The sequence below is a fragment of the Fukomys damarensis genome, unplaced genomic scaffold (genome assembly GCF_012274545.1).
Source record: "Fukomys damarensis isolate Sample0158 unplaced genomic scaffold, DMR_v1.0_HiC HiC_scaffold_7, whole genome shotgun sequence".
Lineage (NCBI taxonomy): Eukaryota > Metazoa > Chordata > Mammalia > Rodentia > Bathyergidae > Fukomys > Fukomys damarensis.
The window spans coordinates 28,074,793-28,092,610 of NW_022900919.1; the positions used below are offsets into that span (position 1 = coordinate 28,074,793).

The window sequence follows — 17,818 nt, forward strand, 5'->3', positions numbered from 1 at the left end:
TTTTTAAAAAAAAAAAAAAAAAAAAAGGAGAAGAAGAAAGGAAGAAAGAGAAAGGAAGGAAAAGATGGAGCCACCCACAGACCTGAGGAGCACCTGACTCACTGCACTGGACAGCCTTGTCAAACACCTTCTATGGAACACTAGAGGGGAGCATGTACCTTATGTGTCACCCAGCATGTACCCATACACGTCAGCCAGCCTAGAACCAGCCACCCTCAGGACGCTTCAACCATCAAATGTGGTTCTTCATTACTGAGGGGAATCCTGCTGGGTTGTTTCCTGGGTAATGCAGCTACTGAGGCCTTTGGCCAACTCAGCCGGTGGATGGCTAAGTCCCTGACCCGAGGTTGTCCTCAAGGAGGTGACCGCCTTCCAAGCTCAAGCCCTTGGCAGCCAGGCTGGGCTCCCAGCAACCTGTGGGGTGCACCAACCGGAAGTCCTGTGTGCCCTCTATGAAGGGCTGAGGTCTTCATCCCCATTCTGGAAAATGACACCGTAAGGATCACTCTTGATTCGCTTGTAGACAAAGTGGAAGACATGGGGCTGTGGCCGGCTGTGTAGCTCGGCCTTGATTTTTTGAGGATAAGTGTCCTCTGCCAGCTGCTGCCATGTTTCATCCACGAAGAGGAAGAGGCTGTACTCCTCTGGGTTGTCCACCTTAAACTTCTCAGCACAGAGCTGGCAAACGTCCTCCGTGGTGACGTAGGGCCTCACGAGTAGCGTCTTGCCCGTGCACCCACTGCCCACTTCTTGGAATGCCACCCGGAGGTAATTCTGCAGGTTTGAACAGAGACATCGGGGACAGAGTCAGAAGAGAAAATCAGACAGCAATAACTCATATGGGAGGCAAATGCAAGGTCAGACTTGTTTGTCACCAAGTCTGACATAAGGCTGCAAAGCTCAGGGTACGAGGAGAGAGGTCGATCTGAATTTGGATGGTGGGCGAGGGGGCAGCTATTGGAACTGAGCTGCCACACTGAGCTCACTGTAGGCAGAAGAACCAGCAGGACATCCTGCCCTGGTTTCCACCCCTAGTGCCCTCCACAAGCCCATGGAGAAATCCCTTCGTCAGAGCAGAACCACCTCCAGAGCCGGGATTATTTCCAGCTGGAAAAAGAAGCCAAACAGCAGAAGAGTTTGAGCTGGGCGTTGGCAGGAAGAGACTAAAGCATCCAGACTCCAAGCTCATTGCTGTTACCTTCCTGGGCACTATGCCAGGCTGAACTCCAAGAAACTGCTGACATCTGACCATTCTTTGAGCCCTACAAAACAGTAACTTTGTAGGGTTCAACCTAACCTAGGTTTTCTGTGGCTCTGGGTAGAAAATGGAAAAAAGCAGAAGGAAGATGTGAATTCTGCGAGGGGCTGATCATGAGCCAAGTGGCACTTCAGGATGAGACTGTGGGGTGGGCATGGAGACGGTGCAGAGTGTGCACCACTCCGAAAACCCACGAGCCTGAGGGGGCTGCAAAGATCCTAGACACATCCCAGACTTCCTGGGGTTTGTGGCCCCAGAGAACTCTGTCTGTTTCCATTTCTTTGCAAGAGAGGCTCCCAGAGAAAATCGAGAATGCCCAGATAAATCCAGAAACAAAGACATTTTCTTTTTCTAGATCTGGGGCCCCTGTTGAGGAGGGAGGGAGGGCAGCTCTCTTTCTCAACCTCCTGGCTACCTGAGCATTTCTGGGTAACAGTGGGAAGGCTCTGGGCAGAGGGGCAGCCTGAGTTCTTGATTTGTTGTTGTTGTTTTGCTAGATTTATGTGTCTGGAAGGGATTTCTGAGAGTTCTGCAATCTTGGGGAAGAACATGCTGATCTCGCCTTTCACGATGAGCTGATTTGGAATCCAAAGTACCTTTGGTTCTTTTCAGAGGATTAAGTAGAGTAAGAGAGAAAAAGAGAAAGAAAAGGAGGGAAGGAGAAAGGAAAGAAGGCAAGGGAGGAAAATAGGGAAGCAGGGAGGGAGGAAGGAAGGACACACGAACATGGAGATGAATCTGTGCAGCTTCCCCACTTCTCTGCCTGGAACTCTGCTGCACAGGATTGAAGCCTGGCTTTCCAGCTCCATTTGAAACCCGCCAAATCCTCCTCAGACATCTGCAGGCTCACTCAAAGCTTCAGACAATGAGCAAGTCAGGAATTGCTGTGTCTCAAAGATTTCTGCAGTGCAAGGCAGCCTCTCCTCCCTACAAATAAACACTGTGAGTGCTTGGGGTTGAACCTAGCAGGTGCCCCACCATTGAGCTACAACCCCAGCCTGAAGTTTGAATTTGGGCCTTTTCCCAGGCTTCAAAATGTAGCAAGGCTCTGTGTCTCTCAGTGTGTCTCGTTCTCTGTCTCTGTGAGCCAAGGAGCACTGGGTCTATACATTTATGGAAACAGAAGTGAAACCAAACAGCCAGAGGGCAGCTTATAACCAGAGGGCCCCTTGGACCTGGGCCCCAGCAGGAGGTACCGCAGGACAGAGGGCAGAGCTCACACCCGGGGCACAGGGGGCACACCTGGAAATCATCCACGGAAGGGACGGTCCGGTTGGCGGTCCTCCGCTTGTGCCACTGCCTGAGCGTGTCCCTTGCTTCAGAGCTGAGCAACCGTGCCGCCTGCTCTTCCTGGAAGTTCTTGATGAGGGACAAGGCTCCGTAGGCACTGGTCAGATAGTAGCCTCCTGGAAGGGGAGGACAGGTGAGTTCTCCATGGTACTGGACTGTGGGGAGGACAGTGACGGTGTTCTGTTGTTAGAGTCAGGTGTGTGCAGTTGTCCCCTGTACAACTGGTTCCAGAATGGCGGCTTCCAATTGGATGCACAAACCTCATACAATACAACATTTCCTATATCATACACATATCCTCCTCTGTGTGCTTTTCCCCCTCCTTCCCTTCCTCCCTTCATTTTTTCCCTCCCTCCCTTCCTTCCTCACTGCTGAGGATCAAACCCACAATCTTGGCCTGTGCTAGGCAAGTGCTCTACTGATGAGCCCCACCCCAGCCCTCCTCCTGCATATTTTATACCGTCTCTAGATTACTTATAACACCTAAGAAAATGTAAACACTAGGAAAATCATGTCACCTGTATTGTTTAAGGAGTAAGATCAAAGAAAAAGGTTTAATACATATATAATTTAGTACACACACACGTTTAGTACACATGTAATTTATTTTCCCAACACTGACAACCATGGTTGGTTGAATTCGTGGATATGCAGAACTGGCTGTAACTTCCCCTTCTCCCTGAAGCACTTCCTGGTGGGAAACAGAAGCACCAACCTAGGAGCACATCACCACACTCAATCCCCTACCTATTTGTGTGTCTACCCCCCAGAGCTGCACCGGGTGCCTAGGCCCTGGCCATGTCAGGCAGCATTGACCAGCTGATAACATTTCTGTTTCCACAAATGGGATTTCCCCCTAGTGGGAAAGCCTAGATCATTAAAATTGTGAAAATGGATTTCCAGAAAGGGCCAGGATCTGAGGCCTGTTGGGGAGGTGGACGGAAGTCAATGAGGTAAGGGGTGAGGGCCAACTGCTCCAAGACAATACTTGCTCTTGGGCTTTTCATCTAGGAGTTCATTATTTCCCAAATTGTTTTTTGAGACAGTGTCTCACTATATAGTTCAGCTTGGCCTGGAACTCACTATATAGTCCAGGATGGCCTCCACCTCGCAGTGATCTTGCCTCAGCCTCCCGAGTGCTGGGATTACATTTATCAGTCTTAAGTAAAGCGCTGTCCTTTTGACGTTGCACTTAGGAATACTCTCCTGTGTTCTTGGGGCTTTTTGATGGAACTACAACACCGTCAGATGCACAGGTATTGTTTATAGTTTTGTCCTATAACATAATTAGGTGCCTGCCAAGAAAGTGAGGGCCATGCTAGACATCACTAGAGGGTGCCTTGAACGCTTCTTGACAACATCTTAATTGGGCCCAGTGTTTCTCACATTTAGACACATCATGCATCAAAATATTCATCGAATCTCTACCATGAGCCCAGGCCGGGCACAAAAGAGGATGGGGTTTGTAATAAACAGAATCTGAGTTCCTGCTCTCCAGAAATTTATATGTTTATTAAAGAAAGCAGACACAGGCAATTTATTCCTGCAGGGCCAGAAGTTCATTGCGGTTAAGAGCTTTCTGCAGAAGTGTCACTTTCTCAGCCAAAGTATTTAACTGCTCCTGGGAGGCCCAGCAGAACTGATCAATGTGCGGGTAGAAACGGCTCTGTGCCTTTGGACTTTGCACGAGCAACACTCTGTGAACTTGTGTCCAACAAGAATTGGAGAATGAAAAACACCTCTGCGGTCTGCAAGTCGCTGATGGAGCTGTAGGAACCATTTTTCACTGCAGCATAACCTGGCCAGCCCAGGGAGATTTCCACACACAGCCTTCTTTCCGTGTTGAGCTTCTTTCCGGTTCATAGTGCTAGGAATGGAACCCAGGGCTTTGTGCATGCAGAGCTACCCCATCCCTGCTGACCTTTCTGCCTGGAGTTCTCCTGGCCTTCTATTGATGCCAGGAGCTCCCTATGGCAACCTCGAAATGCCCAGCCTGGGCTTGGGAATTGTTGACCTTTATTAAATATTCACCCCACAAACAAATCAGCGCTTGATAGGGTGTAAAACATAGTGGTATAAATGACAGGTGCTACACAGAAGGTTTGCAAGGTTATCAACAGGGACCTCTGTGGTCAGAAAAGGCAGTGAGCAGGTGTCAGGGTTTCAGCTATAGCCTGGGGGTGACTGCATCCCCACAGGGGTGCAGGGGGCTCCTCGGGGCTTCAGATTTGAGCCTCAGATGTGTTCAGGGCACAAAGCAGAAAGCTAAAAAATGCTGGCAGTACAAAATGGACCACACTTTGAAACATATGGCTGCAATTAGGGGAAGGTTTTCCATTTCAGCGAAACTGGAACCTACCCTAAGAACTGTGCCCTCCTTGAGGAACCTATGACGTGGGCTCTACCAAGGAGAATACCGGCTTGAGCAGCAGAAAAGACCCGGCTGCTGCCCACAAGCCAAACAGCTGCAGAAGGGACCATTAAAGGGTGTTGTGTGCTCCTAATACCACCACCTTATATGTGGAGCTTCAGTTCAATGCTGTGCAGGGCTGTTCTGCAATGTCAGCTACCACTCAGGGCCACCCATTCTCCTGAGGAAGGAAGGGGCAGCTCTAGACCTTGCAAAGGGACAGGGGACACTGTCCAATTTGAGCATGACTGGAGGGACTCCTGCAGGTGAGGAGAGCCACCTGCCCCTCTGTCGCCAACACCAATCCAAGGCGCTGCCTTGCTCTGGGGCAACCCAGGGCAGGGACAGGAAGTGGCTGTCTCCAGGCTGAGACCACAAAATATGAACCTTTGTTTGTCCCGAGTCTACATACTCAGCAGCAGGACCGTGACTTTCTAAGAGGGTTTGGCAAGTCCTTACCCACAGCCCTATGAGGTTGTCATCCTTACTGCTAGAATTAAACATGATGGAAGCCAAGAAAACAAAACCCAAGCCCTGAACTGCAATAATAACACAGTGGAAAGAGGAAAGTCTGGCATGGGGACAACATATGCTGCCCTTGAAGCCGCATGTGCTCCCCCTCCTGCCCATCAGGCAGGGTCCTGGAGGCTCCTCAGGGAGCGGCTGTGTCTACAGTTAAACGCTTAAAGCAGGGATGTGTCCAGCTGAGAGGGCCTTTGGGTGACAGAGCCCACATCTGTCTGTCCGGGCAGGGACAGGATGAAGGGCACTCCCCACAGAGAGCAGGAAGGGTGTGACGAGGGCTCTGAAGGAAAAACCCAGGACCTCAGGGTAGGGGCTGGGGACATTAATGCCATATCTGGTGACTCAGGCCTAGGAAATCCTGGCTGTACATGGACCTTTGTGCTCAAGCCCAGCCTGAACTTCCTGGAGAAAACAGTCATACCATCAAGTCTGTCAGGCTCACCCAAAGGTTTATGAAAAAGGATTAGCAGGGTTCACCATGCATAGGCCCAAATTCCTTCTTCCTTAACTAGACAAGCTCCCAAGTGATCTCCAGTTATGGCTGCCTCGATAGGTGTTGAACCAAGGTCACAAACATTTCAGTTGTTTCCATGATAAGACACTCAGCTGCTGACATATTGGCATAGGCCTGTAAATCCCAGCATTAGGGAGGTTGAGGCAGGAAGATCGTTGTGAATGTAGCCCGGGATACACAGTGAATTCAAGGTTGCTCTGAACTACATAGTAAAACCTTGTCTCACCCTCTCCCAATCTAAGATGTGCAGGGTTGGGCAGACACCGAGGAGGCTGAGCCTTCCAGGGACCTTACAAACAAACTACCATGATTTTGACCTCACTGTATCTGTGGCTTAACCACAAGCAGACACTATTTTTTAAATGGGAAAGAAATTGAATGAATCCTTTTTATCTTTAAAGCAAAAAAAAATTTTTTTTTGGAGACACTATGTAGTTGAGACTGACCTGGAACTCACTATGCAGCTCAGGATGGTCTCGAACTCACAGCAATCCTCCTGTTTCAGCCTCCCTAGTACTGGGATTACAGGCATGCACTACCTCTCTTGACTAGGCAAAATTTTTTTAAAAGATTAAAAAAAAATCAGGCCTTCATTTATTTCAGTGATATAACAGCAAGTTATTTTTCTGGCAATGGAACTGTTCTCTAATAAAAAGTTTATAACTTCCTCTTGGGAAAAGACCACCAGTCTCAGTGAAATATTAATTATGCCAGGGGCTACACCTCAGTTTTGTGTTGTTTCTGAACGCTAAATTTTCTATGATGAAAATGTACTATGCCTTAATCACAAAGTCAATACATACTTTTAAAATTAAAAAAAACAAAACAAACTGTAGCTAACCCTTAAGATGTCAAAAAAGGACCCGAGTAACTGCTCAGTGGGTATAGTGTTTTACTCCAGGATGTGAAAAATGTTTTGGAGCTCTAGAAGTGGTGGCTTCATGACATTGTGGATGTATGAAAGGCCCCTGAGCCTTTCATTATAAAATGGTTACTATTTGGGCTTGTGATTTGTGGTCCAGTGGTACTGACCCTCATAGCATGGCAAAGCCCTGGGCGCAGTACCAGTGCTGCGGAGGGACATTAAATGGTTAATTTTTTTGTTCCATGAATTTCATCTCAATTTTGCCTGTAATCCCAGCAGTCTGGGAGGCTGAGGCAGGAGAACTGCAAGTTCCAGTCCAGCTGGGAAATTCAGGAATTAGTGAGATCCTATCTCAAAGACAAACAAACAGGCTTGGCACACAGCTTGGTACAAAAGCCCTGGGGTTCCATCCCTAGTACAGCAAAACAAAACAAAACCAAGCACCTATGTCCTCAACTTCGTCAAGAACACACTCATTACCTTCTCCGTGCAGCAGCGACGGGTCCAGGAGCTCCATCATGTACTCGATCTCGATGTCCAGCTCCAGCATGTCACACTGCGCTATGACGTAGGTCAGGACTGGCAGGAAGTCATCAGCGCCGTACATCCTCCCTGAGATCAGGAAGAAAGGGCAAGGTGGGGTTATTTTTATTCGTGTTTTTTTTTTTCACATCCTACTTGTTGCTTTTATTAGACAGCTAGGAGTCATTCCAGGGGGGAAATGTGCTTTTTATGAACAGAAGTAGGTATTTCTGGAATCCAGTGTGGTCTGTGACACTCCCAGCTGCTAACAGGAGAGATCAGCTCTTACTCACAGTTTCAGAATGAGAATACCTATGAGTCAATTAAAACATTTTAGATTTTCCTCTCACTTTTATGATTTGCATAAAATTATTCACTAGTATCTTTAAAATATCTTTACCTTCAGTGTCATTTTTAATTATTTCTTTTATAATTGTTACTGCTGTTTAGTACTCTTTCTCTTTTTTTTTTGAGACAGGGCCTTGTTATGTTGTTCAGGCTGATCTTTAACTCACTATGTAGCCCAGGCTGTCCTTGAACTCATAGTGATCCTCCTGCCTCAGCTACCCAAGTGCTGGGATAACAGGCATGAATGCTCAGGCAATGAGTCATATTGTTACACATTTACAAAATATTTACTTATGTTAATTCTTTGTGTCTCCTTTCTTATTGCTTTCTGTTCATAGTAATGACAAGAGCAAGTATCTCTGGGAGGCTGAGTCAGCAGGATCAAAGGTTCAAGCCCAGTTGGGTAATTTAGTAATATAGCAAGACCCTGTCTCAAAGAATAAAATAAAAAGGGCTGGGATAATATACACAGCTAAGTTAGTTAAAATATCATCGGCAGTCAAACAGGGATAGGCTCTCAAAGAGTTAGCACAGAAGATAAGAACACATCACAACTGTGCCTGGAGACAGAGGTGCATTTGTTGAAGGCCTCAAGATAAAGATAAAATGACTACACCTACATATGTGCCAAAGGGTGACCGATAATGACTGAATCCTCAATAGGCATCAGTCACCCGGTGTGAGGGACCAAGATCTCCTGATCCATTTCTTCCATGTACGTTTGTTAAGTGACTTGCTTCCCCATTGGATTAATATTACCTAAACAACTGTACTTACAACCTTACTGGTTAATCATAGTTTTGTCCCACCTTGTGATTTCAACCCACTTGATGATTTTGCTCTATAAAGCCTCTCCTGTAAGTGGAGTCTGTGGCAAGTCACTGTCCGAGTCCCCCCCTGTCGCTCTCAGGCAGGAGCTGTTTGTCCCTCAATAAATACTTCCTGCTCTTAAGCTGCATTGTTCCTAGAACTCATTCTTCAATTTTAGAAAACACAAACTTGGTGTATTAGACATCTAACAGGTTAAGAGCTACATCTATTTCCTCTATATCCTCCCTAGATCAGGAATATAGCTCAGTGTGAAAAGACCCAGGGTTCAATTTCCAGTACCAGCAAGAAAATAAAGCGGGTGGGGGATTCAAATCAGGAACAAACTCTGATCTGCAATTTTTCTAAATGTGCCAGTTCAGGACATGTTGAATATACACTTTGGCTAACAGCAAGATGTGGCAATGTTTTTAGTCCTTATTGCTAATGTTCTTAACAAGGGTGGTGACTTTGCTCTCCCAGGGGGCATATGACACTGTTAGGAGACATGTGTCATAGCCACAGCTGGGGATGTGAGACCATTGGCATCCTGGATGCTCCGAGGGTCCTCCAGGAAGCAGGACATTGCCCCCTGCCCTGCCCCAGCCGTGCAGAGGTGAAGACACTGTGCGGCTTAGGAACATGATCCTGCCCACATATTACTCTGGAACATTTTATAAGTGATTTTTGTGAACTACATAAAATAATTTCTGTTTGAGGAATATGCTTGCCCATTGCAAAGGCTCTGTTCACAGTTCTCACTCTCAGCTCAGAACTCAGATTTTAACATCCTCACCCAACAGTCTGCAACAGCACACACATTACTGTCTGCTTAAGCAGTGGTGAATGGAGCCCATGTGTTCCCCATTGCTTCTCCATTAAGCAATTTCACTCCAGAGTTGGTAATGGGCTTGGAATTCCAACCATCTGAACAATGTGGTGCTTGGTCCTTACCCAGCCATCCCTGCGACTTCTTCCTCCACAGGAAACTGTATGGGCAATCTAAAGGCTCACTTTTGACTTTGTAAGTCTCTTATGTGTTCTAGGAACATGACACCAACACTTCTTGCCCAAAATGCAATAATGATTGTTACTAAAATTCCCACTACCCTTGGGGCTAGGTGTGAGTGGTCCCGGCTCCCCACAATATGCTGGGGAGGGTCCTATCCAACTACAGATACAGAAGGCACAGATAGAAGGTCAGTGACAAATGAGCCCACATGCAGAGGAAGGCTCCAAACACAGACCCCAGAGACAGGTTTCCTAACCTCTACCTTGCACTAAATCTTTCATTAGCAAGGTACAAAAATTGAGTCACCCTTCTCTGCCTAATTTATTGGTGCTGTCCTATCACGTATGCATGTGACTAATTCACAGACACCAGAGTGACACATACTTTTGTGAGCTGCTTGGTAGAGTTGGGGATGGGTTGGCCATTGCACTGGGCTGGCAGAAATGGCCTTACCCGAGTTGTTTTCCATTACTGTGTAGATGAGCTTGCACACCCGCAGCAGCAGCATCACCTTCTTCTCTGGCGAATACATCTTCTGCATCATCATGAACTTGACCTTGATCTTCTCCACATCCACCAAGTCAGGTGTTGGGGCGAAGACCCCCAGCTCCTGAGGGTTCCGCTGCCGCACAAGCTGCAGGTTCTCCTTGAGCTGTCTCCACGAGCCATCAGCCATGTGGAAGTCCCTCAGCATGGCCTCCACGTGTCCCTTGAGGGGCTTCAGGATGCACTTGTGCATGGCCTTCTCCAGCACCACATCTGCCAAAGAAAGAGCAGCCACTCTGACCTTTGTCTGAAGAGAAAGTAAGCAAACCTGCTTCCAGGCAGTAACTCACCTGCGGACAGTGGCTTTTTCCTAATCATCATGTCTAACTTGCACAAAATCATACAACAAAATATATTTGTTTGGGTTACTTTACACCCTCCCATGAACACAGGCAAAGATTATTAGAGGGCATTCTTTCAGCCTAGCTCATTCACTCTCCTCTCCTGCTGCCAGCAAAGCATATTTGTTACCTTAAAGGAAGGATTTTCTAAAAGCAATGGTTCATGATCCCACAGAAATATTTTGAGAAAATAAATTCAATTAAATATGTGACCTTAGATTGTATTCTGGACCAAACAATCCTTTACAGTGGTTCCCTGGTTCACAACAATTCTGGTGGCAACCCAAACTGGTCAAGAACCAAATCAAATTTCCCCAAAAGGTCAACATTGAACCTAACCGTTGAATTTGATGCGGTTTGTGACCAGAATTGTGGGAAGAATCAAGTTTGTGAACTGAGATGCCGCTGTATTTCACTTGCTATATAGACACCACCCATAAGGCATTCGATGAGATGTGAACAAAATCTGCAGCTTAGGTAATAGTGTGACCGTGGCTTCAACATTAGTTTTCTGGGTTTGATAATTGTTATACAACAGAGGATCTGCCTTTTATGAAATCTGCAGCGAAGTATTGAGGTGAAAAGAGGCATGATGTCTGCAGCTTATTCTTTAGTGGTTCAGAATAGAGGGCATATATGTGTGTGTGTGCATATGTGTGCCTGTGTGTGTGTGTGGGGGAATGAAGCCCATGTGTCAAAGTGCTAACACTCCAGGATTCTGGGTGAAGGCTAGGCATTTCTTTGTATTGTTTGTGCAACTTTCTTGTAAGTCTGACATGATTTCAAAATTAAAAGTTAAAAAGAAATTAAGTGGGTTTCTGCACAGAGTTAGGAAAGACCTTTAGGTGTGGGTGGCCTTACTGTTCCTTTTTTGAAAGGTTACCCAACGGAATAGCTTTCTTGTCCAGGAACATAAATCTGGAGACCTAGGTGGAAAATTATTTACACAATGAGAAGTTTTCTGCTTTTTCAGTACCTTCTTTTTAACCTCACATGTTTGCACATGATCATCAAATCACTTGCATTCACGGCAGTGAGTATACTTAATATGTGACATTTTAATGCGATTCTACCTTGGAAGCCCATAGATCCACTTGTGTGTAAGACCAGAAATAGTTGGCTTATCTCTCTGACCTTTGGAATTTCTAACATTGGATCAGATCACAGCGAATCCAAATTATTACCTATTATTAGAAGTCCAGGGACAGAGAGCAATCTAAGCCAGATGTACAAACACTGAAAACAATTTTCCTGTCGCCTGAAGTTAAAACTGAGGCGAAAAGTTAATGCTGCTCCGGTAATAATCAGATTTCCAGCCCAAGTTTTCCTTTGTTCCCACTTGCACATGCCACCGGGGAGATCTCTTTGTGGAAATTTAGAGCTTTATAGAACCATAGAAATCAGGCCAGAAGAAAGAGAAGTTATGAAGGAAGAAGGAAAGTAGAACAACACAGTCACTGTGTATTCCTTGGTTTGCATCGGTTGTTTTGTATCAATATTCTTGCGCAGGTTCATGGCATATTTGACTTTACCATATATGATCATTATCATAAAGTCAATAATCCCAACTCAGATTGAGGGTGCAGAGGGGTGAAGCTCTACCTGAATACTGTCACTGAATCCTCTCAGCAGCTCTGCCTCACCTGCATGACACAAATACCATGCCACGTTACGGACAGAGAACCTGAGGCACAGAAATGTCTAATGGCTTTCTTTCTTTTTTCTTTGTGGTACTGGGGATTGAACTCTGATCCTTGCACTTGCAAGTCAGGCCACCGAACCTCTGAGCTAAATCCCTGGCCCTATAATGGCTTTCTTGAGGCCACACAACTACTTGAAACAAACATTCTGACTACTTTTCAAAGCAAATGATCTTTTAATTCTCAAGTTCAAGGAGCTTTCTAAATACCATTTTATTTCTCATCCAAAGTTCTGGAAGCTCCATTTGTGATTATCAGGGACACCTACTTTGTTAGAATGGGATCACTGAAGGGACCGGGAAAAACTGCTGATCATTACTGAGGAGTGTACAGGAATGCTGGTGGCAGTGTTATTCTTATTTGCAAGAGTGTCCAATGGGAAAAGCCCAAAGCCCGGGCTGGTGGATACGCTGGATGCATTCCTATAACTGGATACTACAATGGAATTCAGACAAGGGACAGCATTCCTGTCAACCAAAAGAGCTCACTCAGCTCCAGGCAGTGTGGAGCAGGGACAGAGCTCATGCATACAATGCTGTGTGACAGGAGCCAGGCACGAGCACCGCTTCCTGGGTGCGGGGAAGTCAGGGTGGCAGTCATCCTTGGAGGAACACAAGGGCACTTCCGGAGAAATAGAGATGTCCTATTCTGGATCTGGGTGGTCGCTACCCACATGTATACCTGCATAAAAAGCTGTCCACCTTGGCAATTAATCATTTATGCACTTTGTGGATGCCAAATGAAGCCTCCACAAACCTCATCAGAGTTACAGAAAACAACTGAGGACCCACCTGGGATGTTCACCTTGAATAAAAGAGCACCTCCTAACGTGGGAGTGTGCCTGGTCTCCTTCGGGTATGAGTGTTTACTCAGTCTGTAGAGACTGAACTCTTCCTGGGTGAGGGAGAGGCAGAGCTCCTTCCCAGCAGGTTAGGAGGCCTCCCCTAGCACCTTGTCCTCGTGGCCAGGGACGATTTTGCCCGTGAACTCTGCCCACACATGTAAGAGGGCTCTGGGACTCTGTCAGGAGGGCTGAAATCTGAGCCCAGCCACCCCCACCTCGTGAGCAGCCCATCATCTTAACATCCCAGGTGGAAATGTAATTGCGGGAACTGAGGCAGGGAAACACGAGTAGTCCTCTGGTTCCCCTCCTCCTGGTTAGTTGCCTTTCCCATTGACCCTAGAAGTCACTTAGCTAAGCCACCCAGTGGCGGAACCCTGCTGGCTTTGCTGGAGACAATAGACCTGCCGCGTGGCCACCACGAGAACAAATATCGAAGTCATTTTTTCAGAAATTGGTGGTAGCCTTGTCGACTGGCACCATCGATCCCTCCCTTGGACTGGGCAGGTGTCTATGGGTGACTTTTGACATCAGAAGGTCACAAACGCTACTCTCCCAGCACACTAACACTGCCATTTTCTGAACGTTTCCTAGGAGGAGCAGGGAACTTTAGGATGCAGGTGCAGAACACAGGTGACTCCCTTTTCCCACCTCTGTCACTGCTCCCTCCACCCTGTGTCTTTATACCACAAGTATCCCTAAACCCTGTCCTCAGGGGGGCAGATCCGAGACTCAGGGCTCCCATTTCCTTACATTTGGTGGCCCCAGGAATAAACTCTTTCTCTTGTGCAAAACATCTCGCTTCTGCAATCGCCCACTGAGCGGCGGGAAGACAGGCCTCGTCTGGTAACAGTGCTAGATATTCTGAAATAAAAAGTGCAGCCTGTGACCCTGTCACCCGCTGCCCTCTCTCCAGGGAGGAAATCCCAGTTCTGTTCCCAAGGCAGAGGGAAAAAGGATTTGAGGAGCACAAGTAACAGAGGCGCTCTCAGAAGGGGAACCAGTTCAGAAAAGGCAAGGACACGCTGGCAGTCATACTTTCTTGTTTTTCATGATCTCTGGTTCCTTCAATTCCAACACAACAACCCCAAATATTTTACACTACGAACAATGACAAGATTCTGGGTCCTTTATATACTGACTTCAACCCTCAACCCCGCTGTGGGAGGACTATTCGTCTCCCCGTCACACAGGAGGAATGTGGGCCCCAAAGAGATAATGTCCCTAAGCCAGCAAGGGATGGAAGCCACCCTGGAGCTACACCCAGCCCCAGGACCTGTCCTTCCAGAGGCCACAGGATCCAGAACTCATCCTTGAGCAAAGACACAACTGCACTTGGAAATCTTGAAATTATAAAAGAGAGATGAATGGGGGGTGATGCTTTTTTTGTGTGAAGAGCACTGATGTAATAATCTATTTTCGATTTTTCTAATAACAAGAGAATACTGGAGAATTGTTTGAACTATAACATTCTGAGTTTTAGAAACCAATGCTAGCTGTACTTTGTGGTCCTCACAATAAGCCCAGGCTTTTTGTTTTGTTTTTTGTTTTTGTGGTGCTGGGGATTGAACCCAGTACCAAAAAGAGAAACAAGATTGAAAATCTGCACAGATCACATCAATTGGTTGCAAAGGTCTTCCTTCAAGAGGAAATGGTACAGCCCTTGGCCATAGTGTGGGTTCTCCTGGCCTTATGCAGCGGTGATAGGAAATAGCGTGTTTGCCAATAGTGGAGAAGTGGTTCCCTATTGCCACATCTGAAACAACTGATTCTCTCTAATTAAGAAAAGGATGTAATAGCTAAATCTTGGAAACAGCCCATCTACCCATCAATTGGAAACTGGATAAAGAAGATGTGGTTTTTCTACAAAATGGAATATTACTCAGCCATAAAGAATGAGAAAGTAGATTCATTCATAGTTAAATGGGTACATTTTGAAGATATACTTCTTAGTGAAATAAATAAGGCACACATATGCAAATACCGATTAGTATCTCTGGTATGAAAAACTAAAATAGTACTCAGGATCCTAATGGTACACTTAGCAAATAGGAAGAAAAGGACCAAAGGAGTAGGGACAGTGAGAAGGATAGGGAAGGGGGAACAAGGGTAAAGGAAAAAAATATGAGAAAATGTAAACATGGAATTAAAGTGTTTGAAGAGGGGAGGGGAGGGGAGGATGGGAAGGGTGGTAAAAAAATATGAGAAAATGTAAACATGGAATTAAAGTGTTTGAAGAGGGGAGGGGAGGGGAGGATGAAGGAAGGGTGGGGACAAGGGGAAAAAATGAGAACCAAGACCTGGCATGTAAAGGTACAAGATCCCAGTAATGAATGTAACTGCACTGTCTACCTAGAATGTACTAATAAATTCAATTTAAAAAAAAGGAGATAAAATATGTCTTTTTCTTCTGCCGTGACTTACAGCACAGATTCCAGAGGTTAGAGATCAGAGAAGGCAGTATCATAGTTTCCAGCAATGCCTGGGCTTGTTAGCAGGGTATGATGATGCCTGTCTGTAATCCCAACACTCTGGGAGGCTGAGGCAAGAGGATCTCAAGTTCAAACCCAGTCTGGGTGACTTAGATCCTATTTCAAAATAAAGCAGTGGCATTGAACCTATGGCACGTGTGTGCCTCAGCAGCCTGTTTATATTACTAAAGGTCTAAAAGGTTCACCATCAGAGAAGTAAAGAATAAAAAGCTCAGTGAGGAGAGCCTAATGATTACTAACATAGTGCAAGGTAACAATTAACATTCTTCAGGAGACGCCAACAGTGCCCAGAGTCTACACAACATATTCAGGTGCAGTGCCCCTTATCTGAAATGTGTGGGAGCACAAGTGTTTCAGATGCCAGAGTTTCTCAGAGTTTGGAATATTTGCAAAATCTTTACAAGTGGAGCATCCCTGATCCAGAAATCAAAGCTGAAACTGTTGGAGCTTATGATGCAATGCTTCAAACTTCAAAACATCCTGGATTTCAGATTTTCAGATAAGGGATTCTCAGCCTGTAATAAAAATGCACAGGTTGCAATCTAAGGTTACTTGACAAATATAAAAAGATCATATGGCTTCCTGGTTTATTCCAGTTCTAGTATTCTGATCATATATATATATATATACATATATATAATCTGTATGTATACACACACACACACATATGTATTATCTGTATATATATACAGATAAAACAGCCAAGTTGTAGAAGTAGAAGCCAATGTTTGAGAACAAGACAAGGACCTTTTTTGCAGGAGAGTAAAATATAAACATTTTCAATTGCTAGTGTTTACTGGGCATTATCCGTGCAGTTCGTTATCTTGCCCACCTGCATGTCAGCCCTATGGGAGAGGGGCCATTGTCATTCTCTTTTACGCATGTGGATGTCTTAGGGTGGAGGGGATGAGGTGGGAACCTGGTTCTCCCTGCTGCAGACAGGGAGACTAGGATCAGCTCAGTGGGCCTCTCTCCATGCAAAAAAGGTAAACTGAGGGATGCTTCTTTTCCTGCATGCTAACACGTTGTCGCTGGTTGTATGTTCCAAGTCAGGACAGAAGTAAAGGGGAGTGGGCGCTCCCTTGGGCGCAGCACCCAGGAGGTGTCACGTGCATGAAACAACCCTTTGGCTAAGATGAGTACACAATCCTGTTTGTCTACTTTGGGTTCTCAGGTCGCCTCCCTGGCTATCCTAGGAAGGACAGGAAAGATGGGAGAGTGTGGGTGCAGGATGCTGGGTGCTACCTTCACAGGCTCCTCACCTCCGAAGATGAAGCAGGCCCAGAGATACCAAGAAATCCAAGCCAGTGTCCGCAGTTCAGCAGGCTCAGCAGCATGACAGGAAGACTTCAAACCCAGCGGGTGTCACCTGAGTTCCTCCTGGACCAACACAGTCCTGGCTTAGCGCAGACAGCACCCTATCACTGGGGTAGGTGGCCACGAGGGAGATGGAGGCAGCACCCTGAGAAGCCTGGATGTGATGTCTTGTTAAAGCTGCTGCTCAGAAAGCAGAGCCCTTGGCACCGCAGCGTGCTCAGCTCAGGTGCAAAACCAGAGGGGCCAGGCTTCTGCATGTGACCCTGAGGGTAGATGTCCTTCCCAGCCTCAGCTAGGCCTGCAAGGTGGGGATCATGGCTTCCCAGTGAGGCCTCATCCCATCAGCCTTGACTGTACCTGACACCTAGCAACCATGCCAAATCCTCAGCTGTCCCTTGCAACCCAGGGACACCACTTGAAGGGCAGGTGGTTTGTTAGTTTTGCTTTCAGTCATAACTGCGGTTTGTTTAGATTTGAGTGGGAACAGAAAGTGCTTTGATAATTACTTAAGGGCACCCCCACTCCAATCTTCTTCTCAGCTCTTCCCATTCAAAAGCACAAAGGCCTGGAGCTGAGGGGACCCTCCTGCCTCTCCTCGCCCTTCCTTCCTCTGCTCACACAGTGACCTCTGTGTTCCTAGAGGTTTTATTTATTTATATTTATTTATTTCAATACAGGGAATGGAACCCAGCAGCTCTCTGCCACTGAGCTACATCCTCAGCCCTCGTTACTTTTTATCTTGAGACAAACTCTCATTAAGTTGTCCAGGCTGGTCTCAAACTTGGGAATCCCTCCTGCCTCATCCTCCTGAGCAGGTGGGAGTGCAGTTGTACACACTCATACCCTAGTGTCTTGTCCCAGCCTCATTTTGTCCCCTCTTAATCCTGAAAACCACAGAGCACTGGCTCTGAGGGACTGTGTATCCTTCCTACCAGTGGGCATTGAGAGGAGAGCCCTGCCTGTCCCAGTTCAGGTGCACAAATCTCTCTGCCCATGTGCCACAATGTGTCTCCTCAGTCTCCTGTAGGAC

At 46.5% G+C, this 17,818-nt stretch overlaps 1 protein-coding gene across 8 annotated transcripts in view; it reads right to left on the reverse strand.

Moving 5' to 3' along the window:
- Window positions 1-11: 11 nt before the first annotated feature.
- Window positions 12-17,818, reverse strand: part of Rin2 (Ras and Rab interactor 2) — a 207,247-nt gene continuing 189,440 nt past the window's right edge. For 7 of the 8 annotated variants that reach the window (XM_010634172.3, XM_010634171.3, XM_010634176.3 and 4 more), the window contains 4 exons: window positions 10,005-10,310; window positions 7,343-7,474; window positions 2,501-2,703; window positions 12-774 (listed from right to left, as the gene is read on the reverse strand). In XM_010634172.3, the coding sequence (XP_010632474.1) occupies window positions 451-774; window positions 2,501-2,703; window positions 7,343-7,474; window positions 10,005-10,310 (965 nt within the window). In that variant the 3' untranslated portion in view covers window positions 12-450. The remainder of the gene's footprint in view (window positions 775-2,500; window positions 2,704-7,342; window positions 7,475-10,004; window positions 10,311-17,818) is intronic. The other variant, XM_010634174.3, reaches the window with a different exon arrangement.